Consider the following 15914-nt stretch of genomic DNA (forward strand, 5'->3'; position numbering starts at 1 on the left):
TTTAGAACGTTTAAAGTTATCTTAAGCTCCAGATAACTCTAAAGTTGCCCCGAGTGAGCTCAGACAAATAGGAACTCGGGTTTATAGCCTGGCTATGACCTACATCCCAGCGGAGAGCTGCAAATGCCAGGTTGCCGGTTACTTTTTAACGCGTTTCTGTGTAATTTTTTAAAGGAAGACAAAGTCACACGTGAAAATATTGGAATATCACCCGGTTCCAGACATTAACAGCTGGGGCTAGGAGCAGCACCTCCAAAACACGCCGCTCTTGGACTGTAGTCAGTACCACTGGACCATCTGCCGAGACACGCTGGGGTCTGGAGCCGAGGTATCAACTTCTACCTTTACATAATAAACCTCCCTTTCAAGACGGATATATCAGGAAAATGAAGGCTACAAACCACTCTGCAATCTACAGCATTTACCTGTGCATAGTGGGAATAGAAATGGGAATAGCTGTCACTCCCAGCTGCGGCCATTTTCACCTCCTGTGTTTCTCCTCCACTCTCTTAACGCTGGCAGAACATACAGGAAAACGTTAAAGCTATCAACGTTCAGGCAAATTGTAATCTTATCCTGAAAGCGGGAGTTTTCTTTCAAAAACTGGACCTTCAGAACCTTAGCTCTGCTGCTTTTTTGAAACAAAACTCCCACAGACAGCAAAATACGCTTGAACGAAGGAGGTGGTACCTTCTCCAGCCTTGCTGAACCGACGAAGGCAGTTGCTAGCCGGTATAGAATGTTACCTTTCCACGGTTGCCAACCGCTCCTCCAGCTGGTGACATCAGCGTGATGGCGCTGCGTGGCCTGTCCAGCTTGAACATCTTCCTTTGTCTGCATTGCTTCAGAGTGAAGTACGGGAAATCGGACCGTTGCAAAGAGTCTCCCATTCCGGTGTTTCTTTAACGTAACATGGACCGAACCCATTTGGCGGGGCTCAGTACCCAGCTTCTTGCCGTGGGACCTGTGGCCTTAGAAACAAAGCTTTGGCACCACAAAGACAAACCTTGTTCGTTGACTCTTTGTAACCAAAACCCTCGTGCCCAATGTTTTTCTTACTGGACCTCTTTCTTTGGATGGGGAAACTTGCTGCTTCCCACTAGTGCACTCTTAGCTGTTAACTGCTTGCGTTGTTGGGGTTCATTGCTTCTGCGTGCTTCCAGGACGCCCGCTGCCACAGCTAAAGCAGACAGAAGAGCGTACACTTGTGTCCCTAATTAACACCTCTGTTCTCATGCAGGTCCTAGGCTGCCTCTGAACAAAAAATACCTAGGTGGGAGATGAAGTTGCGGTCCTGGAAGATGGCGGGGCGAGCTGCTCTCCCCAGGACATGGGGTCACATTTACAACACGGAGTGACAACGGCAAAGGAGAATACCTCGTGCCTGAGCACCGGGGCTTTGGCCCGGGAATAAAGTGATTTCTACGGGAAGGACTTCACCTAAGTACAGAAGGAAACCGCTGGCTGGGCTCAAGGTGGGGAGTGCTGGCGAGAGCTGTGAACAGAGAAAGGCTGTGAAAAGGCTCCCACAGTTCCGTAAGCCCTACGACTGAGTGGGGCACAGAGGGGAAGGAAAATTCAGGAGGGCAGATGAGAGCCTTTGGAAGAAAGTGGGAACACCGCCAAGAGCTATCCGAAGAGGGGCTCTTTGCAGCTGTATAGCTGTGCCTAAATGAGGCACAGAAGAAGGTCTGGTCAGGAAGAATGAATTCTGTATTGGGCTTGCGTGGCCAGGTTTTGGTAGCGGCGGGGGCTACGGGGGTGGCTTCTGTGAGAAGCTGCCGGAAGCTTCCCCCGTGTCCCATAGAGCCAACGCCAGCCGGCTCCTAGACGGACCCGCCGCTGGGCAAGGCCGAGCCCATCAGCGACGGTGGTAGCGCCTCTGTGATAACGTCTGTAAGAAGGGGAAAAGACTGCTGGGCAACAGGAGCCGGAGAGAGGAGTGAGAATATGTGAGAGGAAGGAACAGCTCTGCAGACACCAAGGTCAGTGAAGAAGGAGGGGGAGGAGGTGCTGCAGGCACCGGAGCCGAGATTGCCCCGCAGCCCGTGGTGAAGACGATGGTGAGGCAGGCTGTCCCCCTGCAGCCCATGGAGGTCCATGGTGGAGCAGCGTGGAGGACAGCACGCCGCAGCAGGTGGATGCCCGAAGGAGGCTGTGACCCCGTGGAGAGCCTGCGCTGGAGCAGGCTCCTGGCAGGACCCTTGGACCCCTGGAGACCGAGGAGCCCAGGCTGGAGCAGGGGAAGAGGGCGAGGAGTCCTCCCCCTGAGGAGGGAGGCGCGGCAGAGACCACATGTGATGAGTTGACCGCAAGCCCCCTTCCCCGTCCCCCTGCGCGGCTCCCAGGGGAGGAGGTGGAGGAGAAGCAGGAGTGAACTTGAGCCCGGGAAGAAGGGAGGGGTGGCGGGAAGGTGTTCTAAGATTTAGGTTTTATTTCCCAGTACCCTGCTGGGATGTGATTGGTAATAAAGCCAGTGAACTTCCCCGAGCCGAGTGTGTTTTGCCCGTGGCGGTGAGGGGCGAGCGATCTGTCCCCGTCCTTCTCTGGGCCCAGGAGCCTTTCGCGGTGTTTCCTCTCCCCTGCCCAGCTGAGGAGGGCAGTGACAGAGCGGCTTTGGTGGGCACCTGGCGTCCAGCCGCGGCCAGGCCCCCACCGACCCAGAGGCTGCGCAGCGAGGCAGAGAGCCTGGGTGAGAAAAGGAGGCCGCTGCCCTGAGGGAGGCAGGAGGAGACCCAGAGAGGCCCCCACCCGCTGGGGACAGGGCCCCCAGGCCCGGGCGTGTGGCACCCTGGAGAGCAGAACAGGCAGCCTGAGGAAAGGCTGCCGGCCCGGGGGAAGGGCAGCGCCGACGGCTGGCGGCCGCCTCAGCCCGGCGCCGAGCACAGCTGGGGCGGCCCGGCCCGGCCCGGCCCGGCCCCGCCAGGCCGGGAGCCGCCGCTGTGGGCAGCGGAGCTGCCCCAGGCCCGCGGCCGGGCTGGGCGTCGGAGAGCGGCGGAGCCGCCGCCTGGCTGAGGGCTGCTGGCGAGAGGCGACCGCGGCCCGGCCCGCCGTCCCCGGCACACAGGTGCGTCGCGGGGCTGCTGGCGGGCGGCCGGGGCCGGCGGCGGGAGGGGGCGGCCGGGGCCATGAGGCGCCGTGGCGCGGCGCAGCGGCAGGTTCCGTGGTCTGTTCGTGACCGAGGTGAAGGAGGAGCCGTCGGCCAAGCGGGAGCGCCAGGTGGCCGGGGCGGCACGGGGCCGGGGCGGGGGCAGGCGGGGCCGCAGTCCCCGCGGCGGGGCCGTGGCCGTGGCCGTGGCCGTGGCCGTGGCCGGTCCCCGTGCCCGGGGGAGTCGCTGGGCCGCGGGGAGGGGGACAGCCGAGAGGTTTCGGTGCAGCTCTTGAGCGCAGTGCGCGGTCGAGGTGTCCCTAGGGCTCCCCCTGAAATGCGGGCCAGAAAGGTCGTTTGGGTGCCGTTTTGGCTCTGTCCCAGGCTTTTCCTGCCAGGTGCATCCAGGTGCTCACCCTGGCGGTGTGTTTGCTTTTGCTCAGTGTGGGCAACAGTCGTGGCGAGGAAGGAGGCCGCTCCAAGGTGGTCGTGCTGGCGGCCTGTGGAAAAGCATCCTGCCGTCCGCGCCTGTGAGCCCTGTGGGGAAAACTCAGCTTGTCTCTCTCTCTCTCTCTCTCTCTCTCTCTCTCTGGGTTTTTGGTTTTGGTTTGGTTTTGTCTTTTTTTGTGATCGAAGGCGTATCAGGCTTCTGACAGAAGAATTCATTTGAGGCTGGATATAGGTGTGGAATACTTGCCAAGGGGCAAGTAATGGAGGCCAATCAAAGTTTGTTGTCCCCGAGATGTCGGGACAGATTGGGGTGGCATTCACCTGTCCAGCTGTAGCCCTCCCCCAACTCGCGTTTCCCGGTTTTAGTAGCAGCACCTACTGCTGTCTGTTGGCTGCCCAGAGAACTGGAATGCGTCTGGGTGACTTTCTCCCGCTGGTGTTTGACTTCTGGGTGGAAGAGCGGGAAGGATTGCCAAACCATCAGCAACTGAATTGTTGGGCTCTCAGTGCCAACACCATCTTGATAATGGTGGTGGAAGGGTACCTCCCCGTGCTGGTTTTGTCTGGGATAGAGTTAATCGTCTCCATAGTGGGTGCTATGGGGCTGTGCTGCTTTGGATTTGTGCTGAAAACGGTGTTGCTAACACAGGGACGCTTTTGTTACTGCTGAGCAGCGCTCCCACAGCGTCAAGGCCTTTGCTGCTTCTCACCCCACCCCACCAGCGAGTAGGCTGGGGGTGCCCAAGAAGCTGGGAGGGGACACGGGCGGGACAGCTGTCCCCAGCTGAGCGAAGGGGTGTTCCGCACCGTAGGACGTCGTGCTCAGCAATAAAAAGCTGGGGACAGAAGGAGGAAGGGGGAGGTTTGGAGTGATGGCGTTTGTCTTCCCAGGTCAGGCGTGATGGAGCCCTGCTTTCCTGGAGGTGGCAGACAGGCGTACAGTGCAATTCCTGCTGAAAAGGTGGACGGAGCCTGCTGTTGCGTGACTACCTATAAGGGTAATGAGGAAGACCCACATGCAGATTTCTCATGCTGACTAGAAGCCCTGTTTTACTTGCTTTTCACTTTTATGAAGTGAAGTCCGCGCCACACGGACACGTCCTTTAAATACGTGCAGGGACGGGGACTCCACCACTTCCCTGGGCAGCCCGTTCCAGGGCTCGACAACCCTTTTGGGGAGGAAGTTTTTCCTCATACGCAATCTAAACCTCCCCTGGCGCAGCTTGAGGCCGTTTCCTCTCGTCCTGTCACGTGTTACCTGGGAGAAGAGCCCGACCCCCACCTGGCTCCAACCTCCTTGCAGGTAGTTGTGGAGAGGGGTAAGGTCTCCCCTCAGCCTCCTTCTCTCCAGGCAGCAACCCCGTTCCAAACAACCCCCCTTCCCTCAGCCGCAGCAGGGCACAGCCCAGCACAGCCTGCGCCTGCTCAGGCTACCTGTGCTGTGGATAATGTAGGTAAAATAGATAATGTAGATAAAATAGAATACCTCTTTATTTGTATTAGGTACATTTATCGTACACTTACGAACATACAAACACTAGTTTTAAACACAAATGCCCATTTTTACCAGTTTCAAAATGCTACAGCGTCCTTCCTACATCTTAGTTTTGGAATATGCAATTTTATCATCTTCCGATCTCCAGTTGATAAAGCTAAACTGAAATAAGGACATTTTCTTGTCAATTGACGCGCTGGCTTCATCTCCTGTCTACATATCGTTCTCCTTTTCTGTTCACTTCCGTGCCGGCTTCATCTCCTGTCTACATATCGTTCTCCTTTTCTGTTCACTTCCGTGCCTTCCTGGCTCTGCTGCCAAAACAGATGTACAGACCGTTGTGTGCATAATTTAGTAGAGTGAAACTATATGCTCTTTCAGAAACATCTTAAGAAGTAAGCTTTCAAGACGAGACACAAGACAGAGGTTCTCATCTCTGCTTTCAAGACAGCTGTAAAATGTCTTAGTGGTCCTTAGGGTATCTTGTGAATGTTTGGTAGCCTGGGTCCTTTTCTGAATTGGGACCTGGGCTGATCATCGTTCAGCTATGGCAGGTGCTTCACGAGCAATCCACCAGAGAGACGCAGAGATCACACTCACATGGTCCCTGCTGTGCTTTGGCCAGTGCTACAAGCCAAAACCCGCTTCTTGCAGCTCCTCGCTTTACAGGCGGGAGCATGGTTTGCTTTCCTATCAGTAGTACTGTGACAAATTAGGAATCATGGGTTAGTTAGGCAAAATGACACGTCTGCAAACAAATGGAACTATTAACTGCCCTTTCAGACTGCTCAGCGTTGCTTAGAATCTTGCGGGTTTTGGTTGGGGAAGTTTTAAGGGCAAGTTTACGTTTTCTAGGTGGGCAGAGACGTGTCCCTCTGACTGAAAAGACTGAGTTGTAAAAATTTCTGTCAGACAGTTACCTGAATGGTTGTTTTAAACCTGGAGAACGTTTTTGCACGTGGATTTCTTTTCCTCCAAGTTGGTGCACTGTAAGATCCTGAAGTATATTTGTCTATAGGAAAAGCATATACATTGTCTCTTAATTTCAGCTACAATTTCCGGAGAGACTCTCTGAGCCTGACATGGGAATTAAATATTACATGAGCTGAAGTATCAAGGAATGCATCAGGTGAATCATAGCTCATCATCTGAAATACAAGCTAGTGTTAAATACAGACTTTCTCTCTGGTACTTCAAAGATCGTTGGTAATCTTGTGGAGTGTCCGTCGCGCTCCCAGGATCTTCCAAATGAGGCGATTCTGCCACGGACATCCTTGACTTGAACCAAGTGAACGTTCCCGTGTTGAAAATCTTCCCACAGGCATCAGTTGCTTTTAGATTAAACAAACCCATACTGCAGTCTGCTTTTTTGTCTCTGCTTGTGAAAGCAGCAGAGTGTGCTGCCTAATGACTAACCACCTTCTGTAAATTATGGTTCAAAGTCATTATAATTAATAGTCTGGTTTTCTGCTCATTCCAGCTTAATTCCGTAAATTCAAACTATTAGTTTAACTAATAATAATCCTAAAACTTTCAGCTTATACACAACATGTGAACTATTACCATAGTTTTCCGTCTGGGTCCCAAATCTCCTATTTGTGTTGAGCCGATTCTTTTGTTCGGAGCATTTCCCGCCATATGGCTCAGGTCCTGCTGAAAAGAAAGGTAGCGAAAACGTAACGGTCGTTCTGATGACAAAAATGCTGATCACCTATTTTTTTTTTTTTTTAAGCAATCTATCCTTTTTCAGCCTGGCAATTTGATAAGATGTGTTCTTCAGAACGAAAAAACCCACAACTCTTTGTGCCCGAGATGAAGCAGTGATGTTGGGATTCATTTCACTTAGTTTTATGCATCTGCAAGTAGGAGTTACTCTGCCTGAAGGAGGTTCCTTTTATTGGAAATTAAGGCAGGGAGGCACCTCAGGATGGAGACTGAATCCAGTTTAAGAGAGGTGACTGAAACTGGCAAGATGAAATCGCTTTCTTAACTGCTGATTACTTAAATGCTTTACTACTAAATTTCTTGCTGAAGTTCTGCAATCTACTTGTGCAAATTATGCTGGACCAAATTTACTCTTGCCCCTATTTAGGCATCAGCAACTTAATATTCACCTGCAGGGACAAAACCGAAAGCAGCACAACACAGACAGGTAAATTTGAGGCATTGGAAGAATCCTGTGTAAGCAGGAACCCACCTGTCGATCCATTGAACTTTGGTTCCTGGGTGACGGTTCGGTAGACTACATATGCTGATCTTTGAGGTTCTGAAGAATTGAAATAAGTCTTTCTTCCAGTGTCTCTCACGTAAGGCATGGAAGGAGCAGTTTCTTCATCCTTACTTTGACCCCTGTGTTGGTAACTTGGTTTTACTTTGGGCTCTGAAGTGTGAATTCCTAAAAGTGAAAAAAGAAACAAAAATGTTGTGCTGTTACTCCAAATTTGTCCTACTGCAGGAGACTGGAGGCTGGAAGACGAGATTAAAAAAACCGTTCTTTGTGGATAGCCCCATCAAAATACATTCAGTCATTTTATTTACCACACGATGGTCAGCAATGAGTGGCCTATACTAAAGTATATTACCTCCATTTTCAAAGGATGTACGATCTGTTCTGGGCATACTCTCTATTGGTGCTCTCCTTCCTGAACTCGCTCCTTCTCTTTTTGTATTACGAAATTTTGTAGGAATTGTGTTACCGTCACCTGGAAAGGCAACAGAAAGAATGTTTTAGCTGCTTGCGTGTAAGCACAGGGAGTGGCACGGCCGTTCTCTGCCTCCCACCTCTAGGAGCTAGTGATTAGTTTAGTGGAATTCCCTTTAACCTCTCTTTTTATAATCTTCTTTCTCTTTGGTTTGTTATTTGGGTCCTGTCTAGTGTAACTCAAGCAACTCGAGCACCTGATGTATGACTCTCATGCTCTCTTAAGAAAATACCATAATACACAGGTTGAAGATGACTATGGCTCCAAAGTGAAGAACCAGCTAGAAATTACCTGCTCGTTCTTTAGCTTCTCCTTTTCATGAATGATATTTATGAATCCCATCTGACCGAACTTATGGTATTTTCAAGATGCACATCATCCTAGTACCTAAAGCCTTGGGGAACTCAGTTGAAGAAATGCCTTGGGGAAACATCTCTATCCTTCTCTCTGAATGGATCTGTCTGTATTTTCAGACTGTCTCAGGCGCAGCTGTGAACACAACCCCCTCATCCGCTACTCTCCTGTAAGGGCTGACTGCCTGCCCAGATACAGTTCTCTGCACTGCCTCGGTGGTGAGTGGACCTCTGGAACATCTCGGGTTAATCCCATGGAGACCAATGCCCTCCGGCTGAACCATGAATGGCTTCTTCTGTCTGGAGCATCTAGGTACATTCTGGACGTGGGCAGTTCGTGAACAGAACAAAACACTACCCATGAGGAGGCTAAAATTGTAATAGCATTGGTTGCGTAGGCAAGCCCACTTCCAACTACAAACAGAACTTTACAGGGAAGGCTGCAGCATAAAGTAGCCCCAGCGCTCTCCAGCTGGCCCCTGCGACTCCGCAGGAAGAGGCGGCTTTGCCTGTTCCTCCTTTGCTCCTGCGCTTTTGGTCAATAAGCTCTTTTGGTTCCTCTCAGATCAGGCCAGAATGCAGCAGAAACTCTGTACTTCTGCTTCAGTTTAGGGGGTAGTTTAAAGCCAAAAGCATCATAAATCCATCCCAATCAAAACTCCAGGGAAATCCTAGTTGTAGAAAAATACCATGCAAAGCAAGCTCATTCTTTCGCCCACTGCTGGGAGGAAAAAAGTTGAACGCTTCTTGAGAGGAAACTGAAATGCTACTGCAAAACTGTTTCTACCACTTTCCGTATCGAGAGAAAAACGAGAAGTTAAAGGTGGACTATTTTGAGCGTTATTAAATACTTTCAAAAGAATAAATCACATAAAAGATTCTGCAAAAACCAGGGGTCAGAATATTCGTGCACATCTGCGTGTCTTTGGATTCATCCCTCTGAGATGGGTAGCGAAAGGAATTCTTGCTATCAAGGTGGCTAAATGATTGTTCATGAGTATTCTATCTGACTAATTGTAAAGCTTCATAAAGCTTTCCGTTTCTCTCTGTGGATACTGCTGCAATCTACTTGTGCAAATTATGCTGGACCAAATTTACGCTTGCCCCTATTTAGGCATCAGCAACTTAATATTCACCTGCAGGGACAAAACCGAAAGCAGCACAACACAGACAGGTAAATTTGAGGCATTGGAAGAATCCTGTGTAAGCAGGAACCCACCTGTCGATCCATTGAACTTTGGTTCTTGGGTGACGGTTCGGTAGACTATATATGCTGATCTTTGAGGTCCTGAAGAATCGAAATAAGTCTTTCTTCCAGTGTCTCTCACGTAAGGCATGGAAGGAGCAGTTTCTTCATCCTTACTTTGACCCCTGTGTTGGTAACTTGGTTTTACTTTGGGCTCTGAAGTGTGAATACCTAAAAGTGGAAAAGCAAACAAAAATGTTGTGCTGTTACTCCAAATTTGTCCTACTGCAGGAGACTGGAGGCTGGAAGACAAGGTTAAAAAAATGTTCTTTGTGGATAGTCCAATCCAGATCGGGATTGTCCGTATTTGCCACTAAGAACAGAAATCAGCTAGGTGGTGCTAAATCACCGAGCAGTTGAGTAAATAAAAGTGAATAAGCCAAGGGTTTTCTCAAAATACCTTTGCCTGTTCCTGTAGTAGGTGAATTTCTTGGCTTCTCAGAAATCCATTTCTCTTCCTTTGCTTCTTTACCGTGATGGTTCTTTACCAGCTCAGTCTGGTTTGTTTCTGAGGGATTAAAATAGCACATATTTACTGTTTTATAAAAGCTCGCAAAATTTTCTGATCCAAAAATGCGGTGGTGTTTTGAAAACCTAATCTCCCACTTCATACACAGGTCTTCTTGGGTGGAACATGGTTTTACGTGTTAATTATTCTAAAAGTATCATTCCTCAAAAGGAAAGTGGCTGTATTCCTTCTAGCAGAGTTCGTGGTCACAAAATCTTGAAAGCAACCTCCAAAACTGACTGATAAACACAAAGACCAAGGCTACTTTGAACTTGTACAGTTGCTGTGAGCAGGTCTGGCTCCAAAGGCTTCTCATTATGAATTAGAAAATCTTCATGAATACTGTATTTAGGGTTTACAGTTTAAAAGTACAAACGTTTGCTTGGAATCCACATACACATTCGTAATTCCTGAGAATGAAAAGTTGCATGCAATGTATGTGTGCGTTCACAGGGGGAAGAAGTAAGTCCTTCTGGGAAGTCAAAGTGTAGCATCGAAATGGGAACGCAATGCAAAGGGACTCGGAGGCACAGGGTGACAGACACCTTGTGAGCTCGGAGTGTGTGTCGTTACAAGAGAACTCAGTTAGCAACAGAACAGGAACCGTGATATGGTCCAGTCTACCGGTGCTTGTTTCTCATCCCTTGCACATGAGGTATGCTTTGCCTCTGTCTCAGTTGTATCAGTTCAGCTGTGTGTTGCCCTGCAAGCTGAACAACTAAAATGAGGTGGCATAAAAAATAACTTCAATTTATAAAAGGATTATTTTAATCCTCAGGCACTTCAGTGATACAGTTTAGAGCATGGGCCTGCAAATAGTTTTAACAGCTGAACTGGCATGGCTGACGTAGTGACAAACAGCCTTGCAGAAATGCCATTGAATGGCTGGAGATTCAACCTTCCTATAGCAGCTTTACCTCCGATGTCAGCACACCTAGTAGCTAAGGCTGTTCTACTCTATGCATGTCCTTTTCATAACTCCACAGAACCATTTATTTTCTATGCAATAGTTTCTCCCTATAGCAGTAATTTAAAAAGTGGCAAACATTGTCCAAGCAGATGAAAAGTACTTGCCTTTCTGCACGTCTCGCTCGGTAGCTTCCAAGGGTAATGGCTCATTTTCCCGAGGTGAAGACACAGTTGTGGTTGATTGGTGTTCGTGAGGGTACTGAATCCTGTAATACTCTCCTAAACATACCCCAAGAGGGAAAAAAAAACCCCAGAGTTTCCTATATTGGCAGCATTGCCATTTAGGAAAGAGTGACCAATGTCATATTTACCAGATTTGTAGCATATGTCCTTTATTGCTCTTTCCTCTTCAACATCTGCAGCAGTCTTAGGCACCCAATTGGAAACATCTGTAGGAAGTATTTTTAGAGGATTACTAGAGAGTTGTACAAAGACGTTCAACAATTCTTAATAATCAAATACCAGAATGAATTTCATTTTGGTCACGATTTGGTTTTTTCTGCTGACTGTGACCGAAACATCTTCAGTCCTCATTTTCAAAATAATCCTGCCTTTACACTCAAAAGGAAATCTTGCGATTAACCGTGTGATCAGGGAGTGGTTGTCACAAAACCCCTGCCCAAAGTTACTGTCCTGCAACGTCTGCCGGCAGAGCTGGTGAAGTGAGTGCTCCTTACCTGTCTCAGTGAAGGCTAACTAAGATTAGCCAAGCCCTGCTGTTTCTAGTTTTGAGATGAATGTGGCTTCCTCAGACTGAAACCGAGTTGGGAAGCACTAACAGGCAGCCCTGCCAGCCAACCTGAAGGGCAGGGGGAAAGTGAAAAGCAGCTTGGGGCTGCCTGAGAACTAGCAGAGTAATTTGCGGAGTGCACGCATGAGAGTAGGTCGTTCCCTCACTTTCACTCTGCGGGAATGTGCAATTGCTTCCTTCCCTGTGAATCTCTCATCTCTAAGTGACATACCTTCACTAGTTTAACTACATTTAAAAAAAAAAAAAAAAGTATTTGTACGTGTACACATGCAGTTAAACCAGCGCAGAGTGTTGTATGGATTCTCTTTGCTAGATTTAAGGATAACTTTCTGTAATAAAACGAGACTGCCTAGAGAGTTTTGGAAATCAGTGGAACAAATTACTTAAGCTGAAGTCACACCACTATCGTTCCTAAACAATCCTGTGAGTTCGCCTTCAGTGACCAGTGTGTACAGCCCCTGTTCAAAAGCTTGTTTGCAGAAGAGAAGTGCCTCCTCAACTCGTAATTTCGTCCCCGAATTTTGAGCAATTTTGGAATCGAAACCCATGCTACTGCCTTGTAAAAGAAAGAAAAAAACTCTTTACGAGTCTCTTCATCCTGCTCCGTATCATCCTCTTCATCCTCTTCGTCGTTGAGGTTTATGATCAGTGGAGGGTGAATTGGTCTTAAAATAGTCTCCTGAGTTCTGAGTGGTTCTTGACGATGGGCTGGATGCAGAATCCCTTCTTGGACACCCTGTTGTAATGGGGCATCTGCAGAAAAGAACGTGATCTTGATTTTGTTTGGAGGGAACTAGATATCGAATCCAAGCTCAGACCAGCAGGTGTAGTTTTGAAATCCTTATCATACTGAAGGACTCGTTACATAGACAGATTGTGCCTTTTAGGCAAAATACTTTAATTTAAAATAATAATAATTTACACTTAATTAGAAGAAAATCAGAAAAGACAGTCTTTTCCTCAGGCATTTCTATCTCCCCATAATGTCTGCAGCAAAACGGTTTCAGCACTGGGATAGCATTTTCTGAGCGCCAGGAAATGCAAGGGACTGAAAATAAACATGGTGAAAAATGGTGGGTCCATTTGTATTGTTGAAGCCGACCAATTTGCAGCTATAGATACAACCCGGATTCTGTGCATTCTATCAGAAGTATTGAAGCGGGCTATGTTTTGCAGTTTGAAAGCGAGAAGGTGAAGCACGGGCATTTTCTTTTATTCCAGGTGTTGTTATTTGTGTGCATCTCTTGCTTGCCTACGAGCAGCATGCGTATCATCTTAAACCCATTTCAGTACCACTCCTGCAGATGGGATTTGTTGTATCTCATGCAAGAGAAAGTAAGGTGCAACACTTTAGCTTGATAGAGCCTTTTTCAGTGTCCCGACTAGGATATTATTAGCTCTGCGGAGTGTAAGCCCAATCAAACTTAAATGAGTTTAACAAGATTTTGAAGTATTAAGCGGAATAAATGCAGTGTTGGTATTGGCAATGTTATTGTGGAGCACGCGGACTTTGAATTTGAATCCATGTAACGTGTTGTGCTCTATCAACAGATACTGCTACTAGTGGAAGGAGGATCCATAGCATGACAGCTCAAAACCCCCATATGGCCCCCCTATTCAAATGCCAGGGCAATTCCTTTCTGTGCCTTGAACTTGCTGGGAGAGCAGACCGTACCTGAGTGATTTGCCATGGTACAGTTCTCGACCTTAATAGATATTACGGGAGCGCTGGAAGGACGTTTTTGTGTATTTACTTACGCTAAGGAACAAATTGTTGAGAAAGTATTGTTACTCACTGTTGCTAGGTGGCAAAAAAAGTCCATTTATATGACGAGGTTTGCTATGATGGAATGCGCAGCTGATCCTCATGCAGCCTATGGGTTGTGTTTCCCAGTAACAGCGGATGTTGCTGTACTTCTGCTGCAGGAGAAAACGGTTTTCAGATCTTGTAAAAAGAAGCAGAAAAAGGACCAAATGGATGAATAGGTGGTGCCCTGCTGTGCAGATTTTGTGGAACCACATTCTGATATTTTAGAACGTTTAAAGTTATCTTAAGCTCCAGATAACTCTAAAGTTGCCCCGAGTGAGCTCAGACAAATAGGAACTCGGGTTTATAGCCTGGCTATGACCTACATCCCAGCGGAGAGCTGCAAATGCCAGGTTGCCGGTTACTTTTTAACGCGTTTCTGTGTAATTTTTTAAAGGAAGACAAAGTCACACGTGAAAATATTGGAATATCACCCGGTTCCAGACATTAACAGCTGGGGCTAGGAGCAGCACCTCCAAAACACGCCGCTCTTGGACTGTAGTCAGTACCACTGGACCATCTGCCGAGACACGCTGGGGTCTGGAGCCGAGGTATCAACTTCTACCTTTACATAATAAACCTCCCTTTCAAGACGGATATATCAGGAAAATGAAGGCTACAAACCACTCTGCAATCTACAGCATTTACCTGTGCATAGTGGGAATAGAAATGGGAATAGCTGTCACTCCCAGCTGCGGCCATTTTCACCTCCTGTGTTTCTCCTCCACTCTCTTAACGCTGGCAGAACATACAGGAAAACGTTAAAGCTATCAACGTTCAGGCAAATTGTAATCTTATCCTGAAAGCGGGAGTTTTCTTTCAAAAACTGGACCTTCAGAACCTTAGCTCTGCTGCTTTTTTGAAACAAAACTCCCACAGACAGCAAAATACGCTTGAACGAAGGAGGTGGTACCTTCTCCAGCCTTGCTGAACCGACGAAGGCAGTTGCTAGCCGGTATAGAATGTTACCTTTCCACGGTTGCCAACCGCTCCTCCAGCTGGTGACATCAGCGTGATGGCGCTGCGTGGCCTGTCCAGCTTGAACATCTTCCTTTGTCTGCATTGCTTCAGAGTGAAGTACGGGAAATCGGACCGTTGCAAAGAGTCTCCCATTCCGGTGTTTCTTTAACGTAACATGGACCGAACCCATTTGGCGGGGCTCAGTACCCAGCTTCTTGCCGTGGGACCTGTGGCCTTAGAAACAAAGCTTTGGCACCACAAAGACAAACCTTGTTCGTTGACTCTTTGTAACCAAAACCCTCGTGCCCAATGTTTTTCTTACTGGACCTCTTTCTTTGGATGGGGAAACTTGCTGCTTCCCACTAGTGCACTCTTAGCTGTTAACTGCTTGCGTTGTTGGGGTTCATTGCTTCTGCGTGCTTCCAGGACGCCCGCTGCCACAGCTAAAGCAGACAGAAGAGCGTACACTTGTGTCCCTAATTAACACCTCTGTTCTCATGCAGGTCCTAGGCTGCCTCTGAACAAAAAATACCTAGGGGGGGAGATGAAGTTGCGGTCCTGGAAGATGGCGGGGCGAGCTGCTCTCCCCAGGACATGGGGTCACATTTACAACACGGAGTGACAACGGCAAAGGAGAATACCTCGTGCCTGAGCACCGGGGCTTTGGCCCGGGAATAAAGTGATTTCTACGGGAAGGACTTCACCTAAGTACAGAAGGAAACCGCTGGCTGGGCTCAAGGTGGGGAGTGCTGGCGAGAGCTGTGAACAGAGAAAGGCTGTGAAAAGGCTCCCACAGTTCCGTAAGCCCTACGACTGAGTGGGGCACAGAGGGGAAGGAAAATTCAGGAGGGCAGATGAGAGCCTTTGGAAGAAAGTGGGAACACCGCCAAGAGCTATCCGAAGAGGGGCTCTTTGCAGCTGTATAGCTGTGCCTAAATGAGGCACAGAAGAAGGTCTGGTCAGGAAGAATGAATTCTGTATTGGGCTTGCGTGGCCAGGTTTTGGTAGCGGCGGGGGCTACGGGGGTGGCTTCTGTGAGAAGCTGCCGGAAGCTTCCCCCGTGTCCCATAGAGCCAACGCCAGCCGGCTCCTAGACGGACCCGCCGCTGGGCAAGGCCGAGCCCATCAGCGACGGTGGTAGCGCCTCTGTGATAACGTCTGTAAGAAGGGGAAAAGACTGCTGGGCAACAGGAGCCGGAGAGAGGAGTGAGAATATGTGAGAGGAAGGAACAGCTCTGCAGACACCAAGGTCAGTGAAGAAGGAGGGGAGGAGGTGCTGCAGGCACCGGAGCCGAGATTGCCCCGCAGCCCGTGGTGAAGACGATGGTGAGGCAGGCTGTCCCCCTGCAGCCCATGGAGGTCCATGGTGGAGCAGCGTGGAGGACAGCACGCCGCAGCAGGTGGATGCCCGAAGGAGGCTGTGACCCCGTGGAGAGCCTGCGCTGGAGCAGGCTCCTGGCAGGACCCTTGGACCCCTGGAGACCGAGGAGCCCAGGCTGGAGCAGGGGAAGAGGGCGAGGAGTCCTCCCCCTGAGGAGGGAGGCGCGGCAGAGACCACATGTGATGAGTTGACCGCAAGCCCCCT

General features: G+C 49.1%; 1 protein-coding gene and 1 long non-coding RNA gene across 2 annotated transcripts; one reads left to right on the forward strand and one right to left on the reverse strand.

Moving 5' to 3' along the window:
* The first annotated feature begins 3102 nt into the window (after window positions 1-3102).
* On the forward strand, window positions 3103-15381 carry LOC148054571 (uncharacterized). Its single transcript, XR_015706984.1, has 5 exons — window positions 3103-3219; window positions 4430-4536; window positions 8209-8401; window positions 13767-13920; window positions 14833-15381. It is a non-coding gene; the product is annotated as an uncharacterized LOC148054571 (long non-coding RNA).
* On the reverse strand, window positions 5288-13757 carry LOC148054572 (uncharacterized protein C12orf50 homolog). The gene is given in 7 exon segments (XM_087765546.1): window positions 5288-6045; window positions 7231-7428; window positions 7616-7735; window positions 10917-11030; window positions 11123-11200; window positions 12148-12315; window positions 13359-13757. Coding segments are annotated over 7 exon segments (1065 nt in total). The 5' UTR covers window positions 13585-13757; the 3' UTR covers window positions 5288-5884.
* Window positions 15382-15914: the final 533 nt, after the last annotated feature.

This window comes from Nipponia nippon, unplaced genomic scaffold, assembly GCF_047370975.1.
Source record: "Nipponia nippon isolate SJK-2023a ecotype South Korea unplaced genomic scaffold, ASM4737097v1 scaffold_3, whole genome shotgun sequence".
Lineage (NCBI taxonomy): Eukaryota > Metazoa > Chordata > Aves > Pelecaniformes > Threskiornithidae > Nipponia > Nipponia nippon.